Source organism: Pantherophis guttatus, chromosome 3 (assembly GCF_059756535.1).
Source record: "Pantherophis guttatus breed Tessera chromosome 3, ASM5975653v1, whole genome shotgun sequence".
NCBI lineage: Eukaryota > Metazoa > Chordata > Lepidosauria > Squamata > Colubridae > Pantherophis > Pantherophis guttatus.
In genome coordinates this window covers 52,164,206-52,181,503 of record NC_142065.1, presented here as the reverse complement: position 1 = coordinate 52,181,503, position 17,298 = coordinate 52,164,206, and the positions used below count along the sequence as shown (strand labels likewise).

At 37.4% G+C, this 17,298-nt stretch overlaps 1 protein-coding gene across 1 annotated transcript in view; it reads left to right on the top strand.

Annotated features, from left to right (window-relative positions):
* Positions 1-1,076: 1,076 nt before the first annotated feature.
* Positions 1,077-17,298, top strand: part of MTCH1 (mitochondrial carrier 1) — a 19,947-nt gene continuing 3,725 nt past the window's right edge. The window contains exons 1-11 of the mRNA XM_060689559.2: positions 1,077-1,532; positions 3,210-3,294; positions 4,670-4,776; positions 6,429-6,506; positions 8,289-8,346; positions 9,778-9,829; positions 10,561-10,620; positions 12,447-12,540; positions 13,437-13,484; positions 14,743-14,810; positions 15,992-16,067. Coding sequence (XP_060545542.2) covers positions 1,359-1,532; positions 3,210-3,294; positions 4,670-4,776; positions 6,429-6,506; positions 8,289-8,346; positions 9,778-9,829; positions 10,561-10,620; positions 12,447-12,540; positions 13,437-13,484; positions 14,743-14,810; positions 15,992-16,067 — 900 coding nt within the window. The 5' untranslated portion in view covers positions 1,077-1,358. The remainder of the gene's footprint in view (positions 1,533-3,209; positions 3,295-4,669; positions 4,777-6,428; positions 6,507-8,288; positions 8,347-9,777; positions 9,830-10,560; positions 10,621-12,446; positions 12,541-13,436; positions 13,485-14,742; positions 14,811-15,991; positions 16,068-17,298) is intronic.

Below are 17,298 nucleotides of genomic sequence, written 5' to 3'. Positions count from 1 at the left end.
GGCTGATCGCTTCGAACCATTATCCAGGCAAGAAATACGCTGCTCAAAAAATAAAGGGAACACAAGCAGAAGACATCCGAGATCTGAATGAATGAAATAGCCTTATTAAATACTTTGTTCGTTACATACAGTAGTTTTGTGTTCCCTTTAGTTGTTTGAGCAGTGTATAGAACAAAGTATTTAATAAGGCTATTTCATTCATTCAGATCTCGGATGTCTTCTGCTTGTGTTCCCTTTATTTTTTTTGAGCAGTATAGTTTCTCCCTCGGCTTCTTCTTTATAACGGACGTGTGAGTTTTATGTCTCCACTCCAGTGGAAGCGGGCTCCCCCTCCAGCCAGTCCTTGACCGAGATCAGCCAGTGTCCCCGGTTTGTGCGAAACGAGGGACCGAGGTCAAGTTGCGAGACTGGATTTTGTCACAACCGAAGGGCAAAGTCAATGGAGATTCTCAGTCATCCCAGATCATGGTTGTTCCAAAGGTGCTTTATGAGGAGGCAACTGGACTGTTTGGGGTTTTTGTGTGTGTGTTTTTTATTTTGAAGACGTTTCACTTCTCATCCAAGAAGTAGTCTCAACGATCTTCTAAAAAGAATGCAAGGAATATAAATCCTTCCATTCTCCACCATCCAATCAGAGCCGAGGAAGCTTCTTGGATGAGAAGCGAAACGTCTTCAAAGAAAAAAAAAACAAGAGTCCGGTTGCCTCCTGAATAGAAGAAAAGCACCTTTGAGACAACCGAAGGGGGCACGGGGGATCTGGAGCGCCACGCCAATCATTCGACGTTGCTATGTGGCTTCGGTCTGCAAAGGAGGTCTGCATGGGAAAAAAAAATCACTTTCTTGCAAAAATAAAATAAAATAAATGCTCGCCGAAACACTAAGGCCAAATGCAAATCAAATATATAAGAAGATACCAATTCCTTTCTTTGATGCTGCCCTCTGAGGACAGGCGCGCGAAAATACAGACACTGCAGGGAATTTTTTCCCCTTTTTCTTTTTGCTATGGAGAGTTCGCCATCCGCCCAGGGGCGGGGTCTGTGGGGAAGGATAAGAGAAGAATCAGATTACTTTTCCTTTTCAATTGAATCAATATAGCAGAAAGATCCCGTAGTCGGCCTCGCTCCTGCGAGACCAGAAGCACAATCTTTCCCTTCTGTCTCTGCAATAGGAGGGAAATGCGATAGTCGTACCCTCGTTTCGTGTTCCGATTTTGCCCTTCCCCTTTCTAGATGCGTTTTATCTCTATGTGGGAGGCTGGCCAAGCCAGCTGCTCCTTGCGATTGGGCGTTTGGCTTCGAAGGCTGTGATGACGCAGAAGCGTCTGGTCATGTGACCTCGGAAGAGCTCTTCCTGGTTGGATGCGGGCGGGGCGGGGGGGAATGGCTGACATCCCTGTGAGTCCTGGGATTACTCCCGCCGGACCGAGAATGGGACCCGGTCCGGCAGAAGGCGCCGACGCTCTTTTCGTGGCCCTGAGCGCTGGTTTCACGGTCCTCAGCCACCCGCTGCTCTACGTGAAGCTTCTGGTGCAGGTGAGGCTTGGGGACCAAACCTCCAATGCAGGTTTCGGAGATGTCTTGTGTTTGGGGACCTGTGGACTAGCAGCTTTAATAGGTGAGAGGCGACCGTGGAAGTGCGGGACGCCCCACGAAGGCAGTTCTCGGTGGGGGCTTCGCTTTTTGCTCCTAAGCTCTGATGAAGGGCTGTCTTCGCGAAAGAGGTGCCGGTTTTCCTACAGCTCCTCTTTGGTGCTTGCACAGACATCATAAAGGAATTTGGCTCCTTAGACTAGCTGCTTCTAAAAAGGCTTTAAAAAACAAACAAACAACTTGGCAGCTTTAAGATGGGTGGACTTCTGGGGAGGGTTAATAGATCCTAACAGATCTGTTACTGTAATTTGGTGTGGGTGGGTTAAGGATGTGAAGTCGTTTCACCATGGCTTTCTTCTGATGTTTTATTGCCACCTCTAAGAGCCCCTAAGATTTACTGCTGGCTTTCCTTCCAAGCAGTGGTGTGATCCTTTTTTTTTTTTTTTTTAATTTGATTTATATGCCGCCCTTCTCCGAAGACTCAGGGCGGCTTACAATGTGCTCAGCAATAGCCTTCATCCTTTTGTATATTTATACAAAGTCAGCTTATTGCCCCCACAACTGGGTCCTCAATTTACCTACCTTAGAAAGGATGGAAGGCTGAGTCAACCTTGAGCCTTGGCGAGATTCGAACCTGCAGTAATTGCAGGCAGCTGGTCTTAATAACCAGCTTAATAACAGGATGCCTTAGACCACTGTACTACCAAGGCTCTTTGCTTTTGATTAAGTGCTTCAAATAACAAGCTCCTGACCTTCGTACCTTCCGCTGCGAATTAAAAACATGGCTGTTCACATCGCCCAGCCTGGACTGAGGGGTTTTTTGATTATTTTAATGGGTTTTAATATATGTTTAAATTATATATTTATACATTTATGTATTTTATGTATGCATATTTATGTATTTTATGTTTTATTGGGTTTGTTTTTATTTGTTGTGAGTCGCCCTGAGTCCTACAGAGATAGGACAGCATACAAATTATATTAAATAAATAAATAAAATAACAAGGAGATAATAGCAATAAGCACCCCTGCCTATGGAACGGTAGAGAAGGTTCTTTTCTACTGGTGACTCTTCATAAGCATATTTAATAATGTGTTTTGGTTCAGAAAAAAATTAATTCAATGGAAAGGAGAGAACTAGAATGTGTCTGGTATTTTTTGCCAAAGTGTTTAGACTTCACTTAGCAAAACAAAACAAAACAAAAACCTACTAAAGAAGTACCAGTGCTTTGTGCCTATAAATAAAGTGTGTATGTGCCCGTGTGTGTGCATATATGCATGCACACCAGGCTAGAAACTTGTAGAGCATGAGTTCTATCCCTGCCTTAGACATGAATCTAATTGGATGACTTTGGGTCAGTCAGTCACTCTCTCATCCCTGGGAAGATGGCCATGGTAAACCACTTCTGAAAATCTTGCAAGAAAACTACAGGGATTAGTCCACGCAGTCACTAGGAGTCAACAGTGATTGAAATAAAAAAAGAAAGAAGTGAATAGAGTAGGGGTTGAGAGCAACAAGGAGTGGCCCCTATCTGAGCTATAAAGCTATGGATAAAGTTCACTAGGGTGGAGATATTTGTAAGAAACTGGTGTTACTTTTTCCAATTCCTCTTTTTTTAGGTTGGGCATGAGCCTCTACCTCCAACTGTTGGGAGAAATTTACTGGGGAGGAAAGTATTTTACCTTCCTGGATTTTTTACATATGGTGAGCATGTCCTGATTAAATTTGCCTATAGATCTAATGAGAATAATGTAACCAACTCAGATAATGAATAAAAAATATTAATACATTGCTAATTCAGATGTCTTCCTTTTAATATAATTGCTGAGTATACTTTTCTGCAATTCTACGTATCCACTGAATGAAATCAGACTTGCTTCTAAGTAGAAATCAGATTTTGTTATTATTGTTTAGATGTATAACATACTTAGGGAAATGTTTTGTTTATAATGCTAAGAGTTATTTGACATGCAAAAGCAATATAATATAAAATATTTGGTTCTTCTTGATTTAGAAGACTTTGTGCTTAGAGCAAAACTCACAATTTGATCCTTAATATGTAAAAAAAATCTAGTGATGAATAAGCCATTAAAAACTTTATATTTCTATTTAGCTTTTTTTCTTTTTGAGTAGGCAAACAAATTTAAATATATGAGCATCTTTTAATCATAAAAGATTAAAAAATCCCTTCATTAAAAGTCCTTTTCTATAAAAAGATTTTGTTTCAATAATAATTACAGCAATTGAGGATTCGGCTAACTTCTTTTTATCATATTAATCGGCATTTGCTGATTGATATTGATTAGCAATCTATTTTGGAAGAGATGGGATCTCATTTAAAAATGGAGGGCACGTATGTGACAAGTACAATAACAGAAAAAAACACATTTTTAAAAAAACCTAATAATTTGCATTTATTAGTATTTGCTGTTGATATACAGTATAAAACTTTATATAGTTATGTAGCTCATAATTAGGATTCTTTGGTAATACAGGGTTTTTTTTGCTTGCTGACTACATGATTGAACTCTTAATACTATTTTATAATCATTTTGTAGACTTGTTTTAATGAAACAGTTTCTCCTATAAACACAAAAGGCATATTTAGGGAACAAAATTTACTTTTGTTAGCTAAATTTAGAGTCAGTATATTTGCAAGCATATACTGCAAGCAGTATATGTTATAATACTGCAATTGCAGTATTATAACATATTAGGGCATTTTTCTTTTCTCTCCAGCTATCTGAAGTTTATAGTACCTTAAACTCTATAAAATTCCTTTCAAAAATTTTGCAGATAATAATCTAAAGCCTTTTGGGTGGAAGGAGGCAACATAGCTAAGCACGAGTTAAAGGAATCTTCATACTCTATCCTAGCACTATAAAATCCAATGTAATTCTTAAGATCACAGTTGAAAGAATAGTTGAAAATACAAGGTTTTCTCACAATTTTTACCATCTTAGTGTCAGTGGATAGTTTAAATCCTAACGTGAGTTATTATATATAGGTATCCAGTCAACTGAATGTTAGGGATTTTGCAGAATCATGATGAAGTAACTTCAATGTAATTTATTTCTAGCCAGGCACATTGTGGAAGTGGATGGGAAAATGGGTCTTTTCCGTGGTCTTTCTCCTCGTATCATCTCTAGTGTTTTATCTACCATAAACCGAGAACAAGTGAAGAAGGTACAGTATGTCACATATTTGTTCTCTAATCTCTTTGTGCTGAAAAGGTTACTTGTGAGGCCAAATTGTAATAAATGTCCAGGCCAACACTTTCTCACAGCTCAGCTGCGAAGTCTCAGCTTCTGCATTGGCCTAGTTGGACTTTGGAAGGGATTCAAATTCAAAAACAGCAGCAGCGGTGGCAACAATGGCAACAGCCCTTCTTGTTGTACAATAAAGCTATTTCTTCCAACCAGTAATAGTGAAATATTTGTTAGAACCTGAGGTGTTGAACTTGAAAAGCAGTGACAGTAACTGACCTCATAGAGGAACCCCTCAAAATATATTGGATTTTTTTAAAAAATAGTGTGAACTATTTCCTGAGTTGTACAGAATTTTATGTCACAGTTGCATAGTGATGGCCTTCCTGGACCATATTTCTTATTAAGGCACCATCAAGTTGCTTTAGGACTATCTGAAAGTATTCAACCTTGCAAGAATAATAAAGTGCTCATCCTTTCTTAGTAACCTTTTATTTCCTGTGAAGGCCTGTTAGTTTGTATATCCTTGGCCTGTCTTTGACAGTGGGATTGCTAATTTCACTTTCCTAATCTTTAATGACACATCCTCATTAAGAATGGGAGATGGGTTGGTCTGTCTCTTGCCAAGACAAGTTGGCCACCATCCATGCCTGCTTGTAAAGCTCCAAAACCTCAGCACTGTCTCATTCAACTATGCAGATTATAATTTCCCTCCATTGTGTCCATTGCTTGGAAGAGAATTTCTTTCATCTTTCTTCAACCAAAGTGTAGGCTTGTGTAACCATGCTGTTACCATGAACAAGAGAAACCAGCATGCTTTAGAGCTGAACATTTTCAGAATAGGCAGAAATCTGTGTTTCCATTACTATGTTAATGCAGCAGTGCTATGACTCAAAAAAAGAAAAGTTGAGGTTTGTGGGTGTGTGGAAGGGAAAGCAAAGTTAAATGATTCTCTGGGTTAGTCTTCACTCCATACTCCTAGTCTTTGACTTACAACTGGTCATTTAACAGAAGTTTGAAACTACAGTGGCCTCAGAAAGAGTGCTTGGAGGGGAGAAGAAATCCTATGGTGGGCTGAAGAAATGAACTTTAGATTTTTGGAATCTAAGGTTTTTTTTTTCTGCAACCCACACACTAGTTCCCTTCCTTACATGGAGGGGAGGGGAAATACTGCAATGGGCTCCAGAAACAAAGCTTGAATCCTGAAGATTCTCTTTTGGCAGGCAACTCTTTCAATCTGTCTGCTTAACAACCAGTGTGATTGCTTAAAAATGCATCTGGGAGAGCCAGGATTGTGATCATTAAATAAAGTGGTCATATAGGCACCTCGCTTAAAAACTGCCTCACTCAATGTCTGAGATTCCAGTCCCAATTGAGGTCATAAGTCGAGGGCTTTCTGTATATTCGATTATCGCATTAGTCCAGGTACTGGTTACAACAAAATACAATGAAGGTATAGTAAAATAATCACCCCATGCATGCTCCAATTCCTTGGAGGATAAGTACAGATGCGATAACCTCTCCTCTATCCAAATCATGGGGGTATCACTGTTAGAAAATATGTCAAATACTGTTTGTTTATCATAATCAGGTCTCTATGAGTATTAATTTACTTTCTCTCTTACACCTCAGGCCTTCCCTGTAGAAGATATGGAGCATGTTTCCAATAAGGATGATATGAAGACATCTCTCAGGAAAGTGACAAAAGAGGTGGAACTTTAAAGCAAATTTTCATTGCTTAAATATTTTGTATTTGAAAAGATTATATATTTCAAAGAATAATTAAGATCGATATGAATGTTGAATCCCCAAATCTTCTCTTTTCCAGTGTGATTAACCCCAATTTGAAAAAAATGCCTCAGAGCCTTGTGAGGTGGGAAAGATTACATAAATAGTGTAAACTTAAGGATGCTAAGATTTCTCCTACTAATCTATTCTAATACTAAAAACTAAAATGTTAACATGTTTTCCTCTAATTATTTTTAATAGATATAATCTTGAGACTACTAAAAGTGAGGCCAATCTTTTAGCATTCAGGAGGTTTAAAAATGAACTAACACTGTAATACTCTGTAATACACAGAGTAAAACTGAAGTATTTCTCAAACTTACATAGCTTGATTTCTTTTTTCCTCTTTCAACTTACCCCATTGTGTGTTGGTTGCATGGGTATTTTGGGGTTCTCTTTGTCATCTTTTCAGCCTCTTTTTACAGGTAGTCCTGAAGTTATGATCATTCATTTAATGACCATTCAAAATTACGGGGCTGAATAAATAGTACTTATGCTCAGTCCCCAAGATTACCGCCATTGCAATGCTACTCCTAGCGTGTGATCAAAATTCAGGCACTTGGCAGCACATTCTCACTCACCACTACAGGGATGCTATCATTTCCCGCACCCACTTGTTTTCCCTCCCCCATGTGTGCCCTTTTGGCCCCTATACTCAGCAGCCCCAGCCATCCTGTGCTCCACTGCCCAGATGACCTCTGTCTTGCTACTCCTACTGCTAACCCAAGCACTCCCAGCCTGGCCCTTTGTGAGCAGCTTCTGGCTGCATAAGGCTTTCTTCCCAAGGTCATGTGCAGCCATTTCCTTGTATGAAACCTGGATAAAAAGGACTCAAGTGGCCATTACCTGCCTCACAAAGAACCAGGCCAGGCATACTGGATTGGCAATGGCAGACACCTGGTGGGGGAGTGCAGAGCAGCAGAGACCTCAGAGTGCAGGAAGTCAAGGCCAGCTGGGACTCGGCTGGGATTTTTTGGGGCCGCTGGGGTTTTGCATTGCACTGCTGGGGCAGCTGGGGCTTCCTGGGCAGCTATAGCTTTGCACTGTATTGCTGGGCCAAGCTGGGGCAGCTGCAGCTTTGCACCGCATTGCAGTTCAGAGGCTTCTTGCAGCCCTAGAGCCATGGTGTGCCAAGAAGCTCCTGAGCTGTGCAGTTCTAGGACTATTTGCCATCCCAGGAGACAGGGTGCAGGGTGGCCAAAGGGACATAATGGACAGTTGAAGGGAGTTGAAAGGTATGCAGTCCCTTATCTTGGAAGAACAGAGGCTCAGGGCTGGGAGGGACCAAGCTAGGAATGGCTTGGATTGAAATGGGTCCTCCACTAACGATTGGTGGAATTTGGTTAATGACAGCAAAAGGAAGTGCTGGGATTGTGTTTACAAAGCAATGGCACTAAGCATCATGTGACATCAAGCTTTCTGATGCAATGTAAATTCTGGTCCTGGTTACCATCGTAACTCAAGGACTACCTGTATCTGAATAATATACAGTGTATGACAGTCCTTTAGAGCAACAGTGTAAATCATAGAGAATGACTTAGAGTAGCATAGAAACTATATTACTATATTCCGTGTAATCCAACAAATACTTTTTTCAAATAAGGAAATTAAGATACTTAAAACAAGAAGTTTCCCATTAGGGTGTACTTTTTGTGAGATGATTTGCTTAAGATAAAAAAGTGCTCTATTTTGATATTTTATCAGACTTGCCATGAGATGACGATGCAATGTGTATCCCGAATTATTTCTCATCCACTTCATGGTGAGTTATGGAATCTGCTCTTGTCAAGTCCCATCTCCACTTAAACATTCATTTTGTGGTATTTTTCCATATAAAATTATAAAATTTATACTTCAAATTTATTTTATTTACATAAGATAAGCACATTATCTCACTTTACTATGACCAATTTTCAGTTGATTCTGAGTTAGAATCAGTGGTTATCTGTCATGGATAGTGTTGTGCAAAATGTTTCAACCTGAAACATTATATTCAACTTCAGCATATAGTAAGTGATTTGGACATGACATGGATTTACGGTAGCCTACCTCTACTTTTCATTCAGAATTATCTATTTTGAGTTGGGATCACTTCTGATGAAGTCAAAACAAGGTGTGTCGGCAACAGAATTTTTTGCTCTGAGAAGCTTTTGCACACCTTTGGTTACGTTGTCCATATATTGCCATATTTACCTAATAAGACACCCACCCCACCACATTAATCAACTGTAACTGAGTAGAACTGATGATCTATTGAAAACAAAGGAATTGGCAGGACGTACAAATAGCTAGATGTTTCTTTCGAAAAATATATATGCCTTGAAAATTAGTCGGAAGATTAGTCCGACCTTGGAAAAAGGGTTTTTTTTGCCCAATATATTTGTTTTTAAAACTTTGTCTTCTCTTCTTCCCTACTCTGTCCACTTAACTTCCACCTTCCTGGTGTTATTCCCCTTCACTTCTTCTTCATATCCCCCTGTTTTGCAGTTTTTACTAGAAGTAAGGAGGTGTGTGAGTTTGCAAGTGTGTGTTTGTGAGTGGAGTTTGAGTGTATAATAGTTTTATATGCAGTGAGAAACTTACGGATTTTATAATTGGGTGTCCTGCTTTACAGACAATGCTATAATAAGTTATTAAATTTTGTTTCTTTGGGCCCTGGCCCTATATTGGAGTATGGTTCCTATCAGGCTCATATATATACTAGTATACAATATGTGCACCAAAGTATTTTATTGGCAAACATTTCCTGAAGAGGCATTTTCAGACTGGTTTCAGCTGGAATTGACAATTCTAGATTGGCAAAATGGAAAAGTTAGACACATCACAGGATTTTTGTCTGTTGGTATATATTTTGTTCCTATCTACTTTTCCTGTGGCAAAATGTCCTCTTAAATTCAGAGTCATCTTCATATTTATAAATATTATATATTTAATATCAAAATAAGTAAGGCTCTAAATTCCAAGTCACAAGGAATACAAGCCATTGTTATTACTTTTGCAGATAATTGTTTTAGGTTTCATCTGATAGATCACTGTAGGAAGAGAATTCTGAATTCCAGACGCCTGTAGAATATTTCAGTTGAAACTCCTTTTGCTATTAAGAAAATATCTTCAATTTTGACATATTTTCTCAGTATAAAAATATGTAAGTGAACTACTTCTATATTCTTATCTCTTGTTTTTTCTTTTGAAGTAATATCTATGCGCTGTATGGTCCAGTTCGTAGGACGAGAAGTTAAGTACAGGTGAGATCTTTTTAACATTCTATAGCAGGGGTCCTCAAACTTTTTAAACAGGGGGCCAATTCCCAGTCCCTCAGACTGTTGGGGGGGGGGCAGACTGGCTGGGTGGGCGTGGCTAGGTGGTCATGTGATTGGGTGAGGGTGGCCAATTTAACAGTCCATTTTTTTGCCTTTCTCCTTTCTAAACTGTTTAAATTGTTTCCAAAGACTTTTAATTTAAAGCCCAGAGCAGCTTTTCAAGGCTACACCACCCCCTTCCCCTATTCAAACACCGGCCCTGGTTCACATGGCTGTGAAAAAGACTTTTAATTTAAAGCAGTACTTTACAAGCCCAGAGCTGCTTTTCAAGGCTGTGCCGGTGCCTTGAAAAGCACCCCTCAGCTGGCCTTCCAGCTGGCTTGCTGGAAGATAAGGCCCACAGCAAGGGGCAGGGCTTAATCACACCACTCCGTGGGCCGGATACTTTGCATTGGCAGGCCATATCCGGCCCATGGGCCGTAGTTTGAGGATGCCTAAACTATCCTTAATCTGAGAATAATAACAAGGGGTTTTATAGTATTGCACTGGCCAGTGGTAATAAAATATTTGATAAATATCAATAATTATTTCTAAGAAATATATGTTTCTTTTCCTGTTGTTGAAATATACTGGCAGCAATGCAGTAATTTACTTTAGGATGAAAAGGTGTGAGAGAGCACTTCGGCCCAGATCTAATGGTCTTCCTTTGTCAACAGCAATATATTTAGTTCAGTCAAGACAATTTGGAAAGAAGAAGGACTCTTGGGATTCTTTGTGTAAGTAAGTCTATTCCAATTGCCAGCAAATTTAATTAAGCCTGAACTTGCTGTGTTGTTGAGGATCAATTCTCACACTACTGAATCAGCTCTTGTTCAGAACAATCAGCTTTCCTTAAGTGTTATAATTAAGTTCGAAGTTCAGAATTGTTTATTAAACATGTATTACATGTGCTAATGCCTTCTGGCATTATATAAAAGAGATAATACTTGACAATTTATTGTCTCCCATGATCAGTCACAATTCATGTTCCACATAAAAATAACAATCTCTCATAAAACAATTGGACTTGGAACTTTTCCCTTCATAAAATTCCTAGATACATTTTTGAAGAATTGCAAGACCTGTTTAAGCACAGTGAATTATTAGGACTGATTCAAACTAGGAAATTATTAATCTGTTTCAGCACCTACATTTTAATCAGTGCTAAATTTAACTTAATGATATATAGAATAAATCAGTAAAGTTATTTTGAATTGGAAAATAGACATCACTGTATTAAATTAGGAATACGATCAACCTATACATTTCCTGGTCACCGGTTTAGATTGGCATCTCATATGATTGGCTTTTCCCAAGATTCTAAAAAAAATCTTAAAGAGTTTCTACTTTAACTTTTCTGAATGGTTCAAATCCTCTCTAACAGCAAAAAAATGTTAAAATATTGTATGGGTACTTTATAAAATGAAGTGAGAAATCCAGATTGTTGCTTATGGCACAAGGCTGGAATGCAGGAGACCACAAGGTCCTGCCTTAGGCACAAAGCCAGTTGGGTGGCCTTCAGCTAATCACATTCTCGCTCAGTCCTTGGAAGGAAATAATGCAAATCACTTCCAAAATCTTGCAAACAGAAATGAGCAACTTAGTTTGGACTGAGAGATTTTTAAAATGGCACACTGGTAGCCTTCCTCCAAAACTCAAATGAAACCAGAACAAAACAGTATGTAGAACCAAGACAAATATTAGATATTTAATTTATAAGGAATTACAATATTGAAAGATGACATTGCTATTGCTCACTTATTTAATAATCCCCCTTCTATTCATTTCCTATCACATTATCACCTTTGGAAAGTCTTTTGAGAGGATGTAAACACTCAGGAACATGGCAATTTTAACCAGCGAACAGTTTGCATGCCTGAAAGCTAACTTCCAGGATTAAAAAGGGTCTTTTCATCCACTGTATCCTGCCTGGCACAGAGTAGCCAACAAAGGGGTAACATCTAAAGTATATGGACTAGTACTAATATTAGCAGTTAATTAGAAAATAGAGTAGGCTGTAGCAAGAATATGACTTCCAGTCAGTATGGACTCTTTGATGGTTGAGTTAATAAAATGTTTTTGTTGCAGTTAAACATAGGCACATGCATAGTTAATGACTATTATCCTATAGATATAGATACAATACTAAATGGCTCTCACTCATCCTCATTGCTTTCTGCATGCTCAAAATTATTTACTACTACTGAATTAATATTCATATTTATGATTAGTTTTCCAAGGCATGTTGTTGTGTATCAGATTTCTTTGTTCTCTGTGCATTAACATTTGGCCTGGGGTTCATTCTTCCTTTTCTTTCCTCCCTGTGCATTAGAGCATTGATGAAGTTCTAAGATCTTGTATCTTTCATTTTCTTACCACATGCCTTAGGACTTGATTTAGTCTCTAAGTTCCAAACAATCTCTCTAGGGTTTTTGTATTCCAAATACAAATTTCATATGTATAATCTTTACAGACTTTGCTGTTGTTATTCTCTAAATTGTATGAGGTTAATTTAAGAGTGTTTTTATTTAATATTTTCTCGTATTCTTTTCTTTTCCCTCAGAGGTTTAGTTCCTCATATCCTAGGTGATCTTATTTTTCTGTGGTGTTGCAACCTTCTGGCTCATTTTATCAACACTTATGCTGTGGATGACAATGTGAGTGATGACCTTCCTAATCTTATTGGACTCTAAAATTTCTTCCCCAAAGATCCAGTGCAGTGTAGTGGGTAAAACCTCAGGCTACTCCCAGCTAATGTGCACGTTCATACTCAGCCATGAAAATTCATTTTGAACCAGTTGTATATCTTCAGTCCAATCTACCCCATATGTGTGGTGGTTGGAAGGATAAATAGACATCCCCAGGTAGACTTTCATACAAGCCTGGGAGAAAGGGATATAAATCTAATAAATAATTCATGATAATGTCGAGCAAGAAAATGGATTGGAAGAAACCAGAATTTCACAAGCTTAAGTATTATTGTACAACAATCATTTCCTTCTGGTCAGTTTTTTGTTTTGTTTTGTTTTGTTTTGTTTTGTTTTGTTTTGTTTTGTTTTTTGTTTTGTTTTGTTTTGTTTTGTTTTGTTTGTTTTATGCCGACAGTTTTCCCATATTCACTCACTGTCTTTTTTTATAGAAAGTAAATTAAGTCTAAGGAAAAACAAAATCTATTGAACATTGAAAGCTATTTCCTAACTAATCATAAAATTTGGTATTTCTGGTTATTAATAAGATTCAAATATTACAGTTGGTCTGGTGTTACTAAAGTTTATTATAGTCGAGTAGGGTCTTCTAATTAATCTCCTGAATTTTTTCCTAAGAAAATTATAGTTCCATTGTTTGTTTGTTTTCTCACCTCTTTTGAGCCTAAAATGATGCCACTCCTTCTGAGGGTCAGTTACTGATGAGATTGCTGTTGTGTTAAGGCTTCTGCCATGATCTTTGCATGTGCCTTAGCAAGAGTTTATTGTCAAGTGTATTTATTTAACACGTATGTTGTCCTGGTCCCCAAGAAACTTTAGATTTGGATTATTGTTGTTTTTTCTTACAGTTCAACCAAGCTTCTGTCATTCGGAGCTACACTAAATTTGTGATGGGGGTATGTAAGATTTGTGCCTTTTGTAATGTGTATAGTTGTATGTTCCTGATTCATGGCTCTTGTTTCTCCTCCCAGGCTTGATCTTGGGAGTCAGTTTCCAGCCAGCATGGCCAAAAACAATTCCACTCCCTGAATTGGGGGGGAGGGGGGGGAGGGACAGAAGTCTTGGCAGCACTTTTCCAAATAACAGATTTTATTAAAAGGCATAAGCTTTTGTGAGCTGTGGTTCACTATTCAGATGTTTGAGTGATTTGATATACATATAATATAAAAGGAGATGTTAGGAAAGAGAGAGAGAGGAAAACAAGTGGATTACACAGATGAAGGTTTAGATATGAGACAGATTACAAATACCTCGTCAATTGATAATTGTAATATGTAAAAAAAAAACCTAACCCATTGTGTTGAGCTCTTGAGGCGCCTTGAAAATTTTTCAATCTGTGTGAGTTCAGCAACCTCGGAAAGTCTCATCACACACAAATGGTTACAGGAGCCAAGCCTTTTCCTTTCAGGTCTCTAGTTGGATGGTTCAGTTCCATGTGATTGGAGATCTAACAGTGGAGAAATTGACTTCTGTCCCACTCCCCTGCTACTTTATCCGGTATCAGATGCCAGTGCTGAGCAAGCAGATGGGGAGCAGCTCCATGTAATTGGAGTTCCGGTAGAAAATAAGTCTGCTCCCCATGCATGCTTCTCTCCTTGCTCTTATAAGTCCTAGCTGTCTGGAGATGGCAGATCCCAGCCCTGCCTGCGTCATAAATCACATCATAAATGAGAGAGCAATGATCATTTGTATCGCAGGCTTTATAAAAGAAATGGAATACACTACTATAACCCTATTATAAGTAAAGGCAATATCAGTTTACATCTCAGTTGGCTGGGAATAAGACAAAAGCAATATCATGATATCTTTTCAGAACAGTTAGTGAGAAATCTTTTGCTGCAATTAATAGGAACTGAAGATATATTCTGTTTTCCAGATGTACATATCAACAGAAAAGTGTAGCTGCAATATACTAAGTACTGAGAACTCTCTTAAGTGCAGACTTTTTTATTATTTACAATTGTTTCTGTGGCCCAGTAAGTTGGTTATATGTATATTACTGTACTAATATCTAACCCAATTCTGGTAAAAAAAATAGTAAACTGGTCCTTTCCTATTTCTTTTGCACAAAGCCTTCTTTACCTACAGTATTTACTTTTTTTTTTCTTAACTGTGAAGAATAGAAAGAATGCCTCAGATATTTCTTTGTTACAGATTGCCGTGAGCATGTTGACATACCCTTTTCTTCTTGTGGGTGATCTCATGGCAGTGAACAACTGTGGGTATGTGATATTAATCCCCACCCCCACTCCAGCAAATACAGCTTAATCTCTCCAGTGAAAATTTAGTGGGCTTCCTGTTTGGCTGAATTACTCAATAGTCTCAATTTCCTAGATAAAAGACTTTAAGTCTTGTATGCATAAAGAAAACCAACACTACTTGAACACTAAAAAAGAAAAAAAAAAGAGAGAGAGAGAGAGAGAATAGGCTTTATTTTATATGGATAGATTTGCAATCAATGAAGGAAGAAAATAACTGGTTTGGTTGTATATGTGTCTGGTTTGTGTTTGGAGCAAACATTTTTATCAACCACATCCATTTTTAGTTTAATAAATATGAAGCATATAGATTCTTTGCAAGTATGTTTCAAGTTTATAAAAATTGACAATTATCAAATGACAGAAAACTTGAAGAATTTTTTATCCTATAAATTTGTGCAATATCTAACTATAGAATGCACAAGTAATATATTTTGCAGATAACTTCCTTTCTTTTTTTATTATAATTTATTTTAGAAGTGCAGTCAGAAAAAAGATAAGGGAAGAATAAAAAGAAGAAAAGAGAAATAGGGAAAATTAATAGAAAGGGGAATGTACAGGCCTTATAAAACCAGCTGTAACATTTCAAAATTACATGATATACATCTGCCTGCTTCAGATCAACGTAAAATACTTAGTATTTTAGGTCAGTCTTAAAATTAGTCAATATTAAACTTTGGTCAGTATATAATAAACTGCAACCATATCCAGTATCTATGAAGATTCTCAGTCATTCAGGTCATGGTTGTCCCAAAGGTGCCCCACCATCCAGTCAGAGCTAAAGAAGCTTCTTGGATGAAAAGTGAAATGTCTTCAAAGAAAAAACAGAAAGTCCAGTTGCTTCTTGAAAAAGCACCTTTGGGACAACCGTATCCAGTATGAGCAAATTATAAAGTACAGACTAAGATTTTAAAAATTGAAATTTCTGCCTAATCCAGAAAATGGGCATATCCAGCACATCATAGAAACATTTATCATAATCTTATGTTAGGAAAAACACAAGCCAGTTACTTTCTAAGGTAAAAACATGCTTTTTTCTCTAGCAAACATACTTGTTGCCACATATGCCTTGCTGGTTACTTTCTCTGTCTCAGTACTAGGTCATGTGTATGTTCTCCACTGTGACAGCTTTCTCTGCTATGTAGGTTACTTGCAGGGCTCCCTCCATATGCCCCTGTGTTTTCTTCTTGGATTCATTGTTGGAGACACCTTAGTGCTCAGGTGAGTATCATTCTTTCTCTGAAATGGATACTGGCCCATGTAAATAATTCCATCTTTCTTTCTTTCTTTTTTACTATTTCTTACCTTATTCCGAATTACCTTATTAAAATCAAGCAGCAGATAAAATGGCCCTTTCGTTGACTATGAAAAAGATTGTCTTCCCTCACCTTTTATCTTTACATTTTCTTCCTTTAGTCTTTGAAAGCTCCTTCAGTCTTTTCCCACTGAAGGGAATTTACAATACATGGGTTCTTTATATGTGTTTTATATATATATAAGTAGAGATTTCCTAGACATGTATTGCTAAAAGGCACAACTAGAAATTTGGCAACGAATGGTTGGAATCCAGTTTTAAATTGCTTTGTTTCTTATTAAAACACTACTTTTTATTGAAAATCAAGACACTTTTAAAAAAACTTATCTGTGCATCAAAATATTTTCTAAAATTTTATTGATTCCTGTTTTCTTTCTACCCTTGTACTTTTAACACTTGAGATCATTAGTTGCATTTTTCTAATTATATATATATATCTTGCTTTATTTTAATCCAAACCATGACATTATCATTTGTCTTTATATCCATATGTTTTATTTTCTATAATGTTAGTATTGTCAGTTCAGTGGTGTTTTTCAGCATATATTGAGATGTACAAACAGGAACATTCTATGCCTTTATTAACTTCTTTTTTAAAAAAAATAGAATTACAACATCATCAGAACATATTATCAGATGATAACTTGATTCTTGCAGGCTTTGGATTCTGCTCATTCTTCCCCCCCCCCCCATTTGCTTACAGATACCTTAATTATATATTGTGTCTAAATAGGGGCATCAGTCTATGATTTTTCTGTGTGTTGTGATAGTGTTCTCCATGCAATAAGATCTCATTCTTCTTTCCTCTCAAAAGTTTATACAAACTTCATTCATGTGCAGAGGTGAAAAAATAGAAATATTTGAGAATTAAGGTTGTTCATTGGAAGGAACAGTGTTTCATTTTCATGTCTAGTAATCTTGGATAGATTTTTGCAAGTGAAAACAGATTTTGTGTTGCCTGTGATATTTGCATAACAAAACCTATAGAACTGTATCACATTATTGCTTAGTTTGTAACTAAGTTAATCGTATCAATTTGTAACCATTTATTGATACAGTAGATTTGTTCAAAAAACAAAAAAATGACACTTTTTAAAATAAACTTTAACAATGTATCTCAAGCAGTGTCCAAGGTTT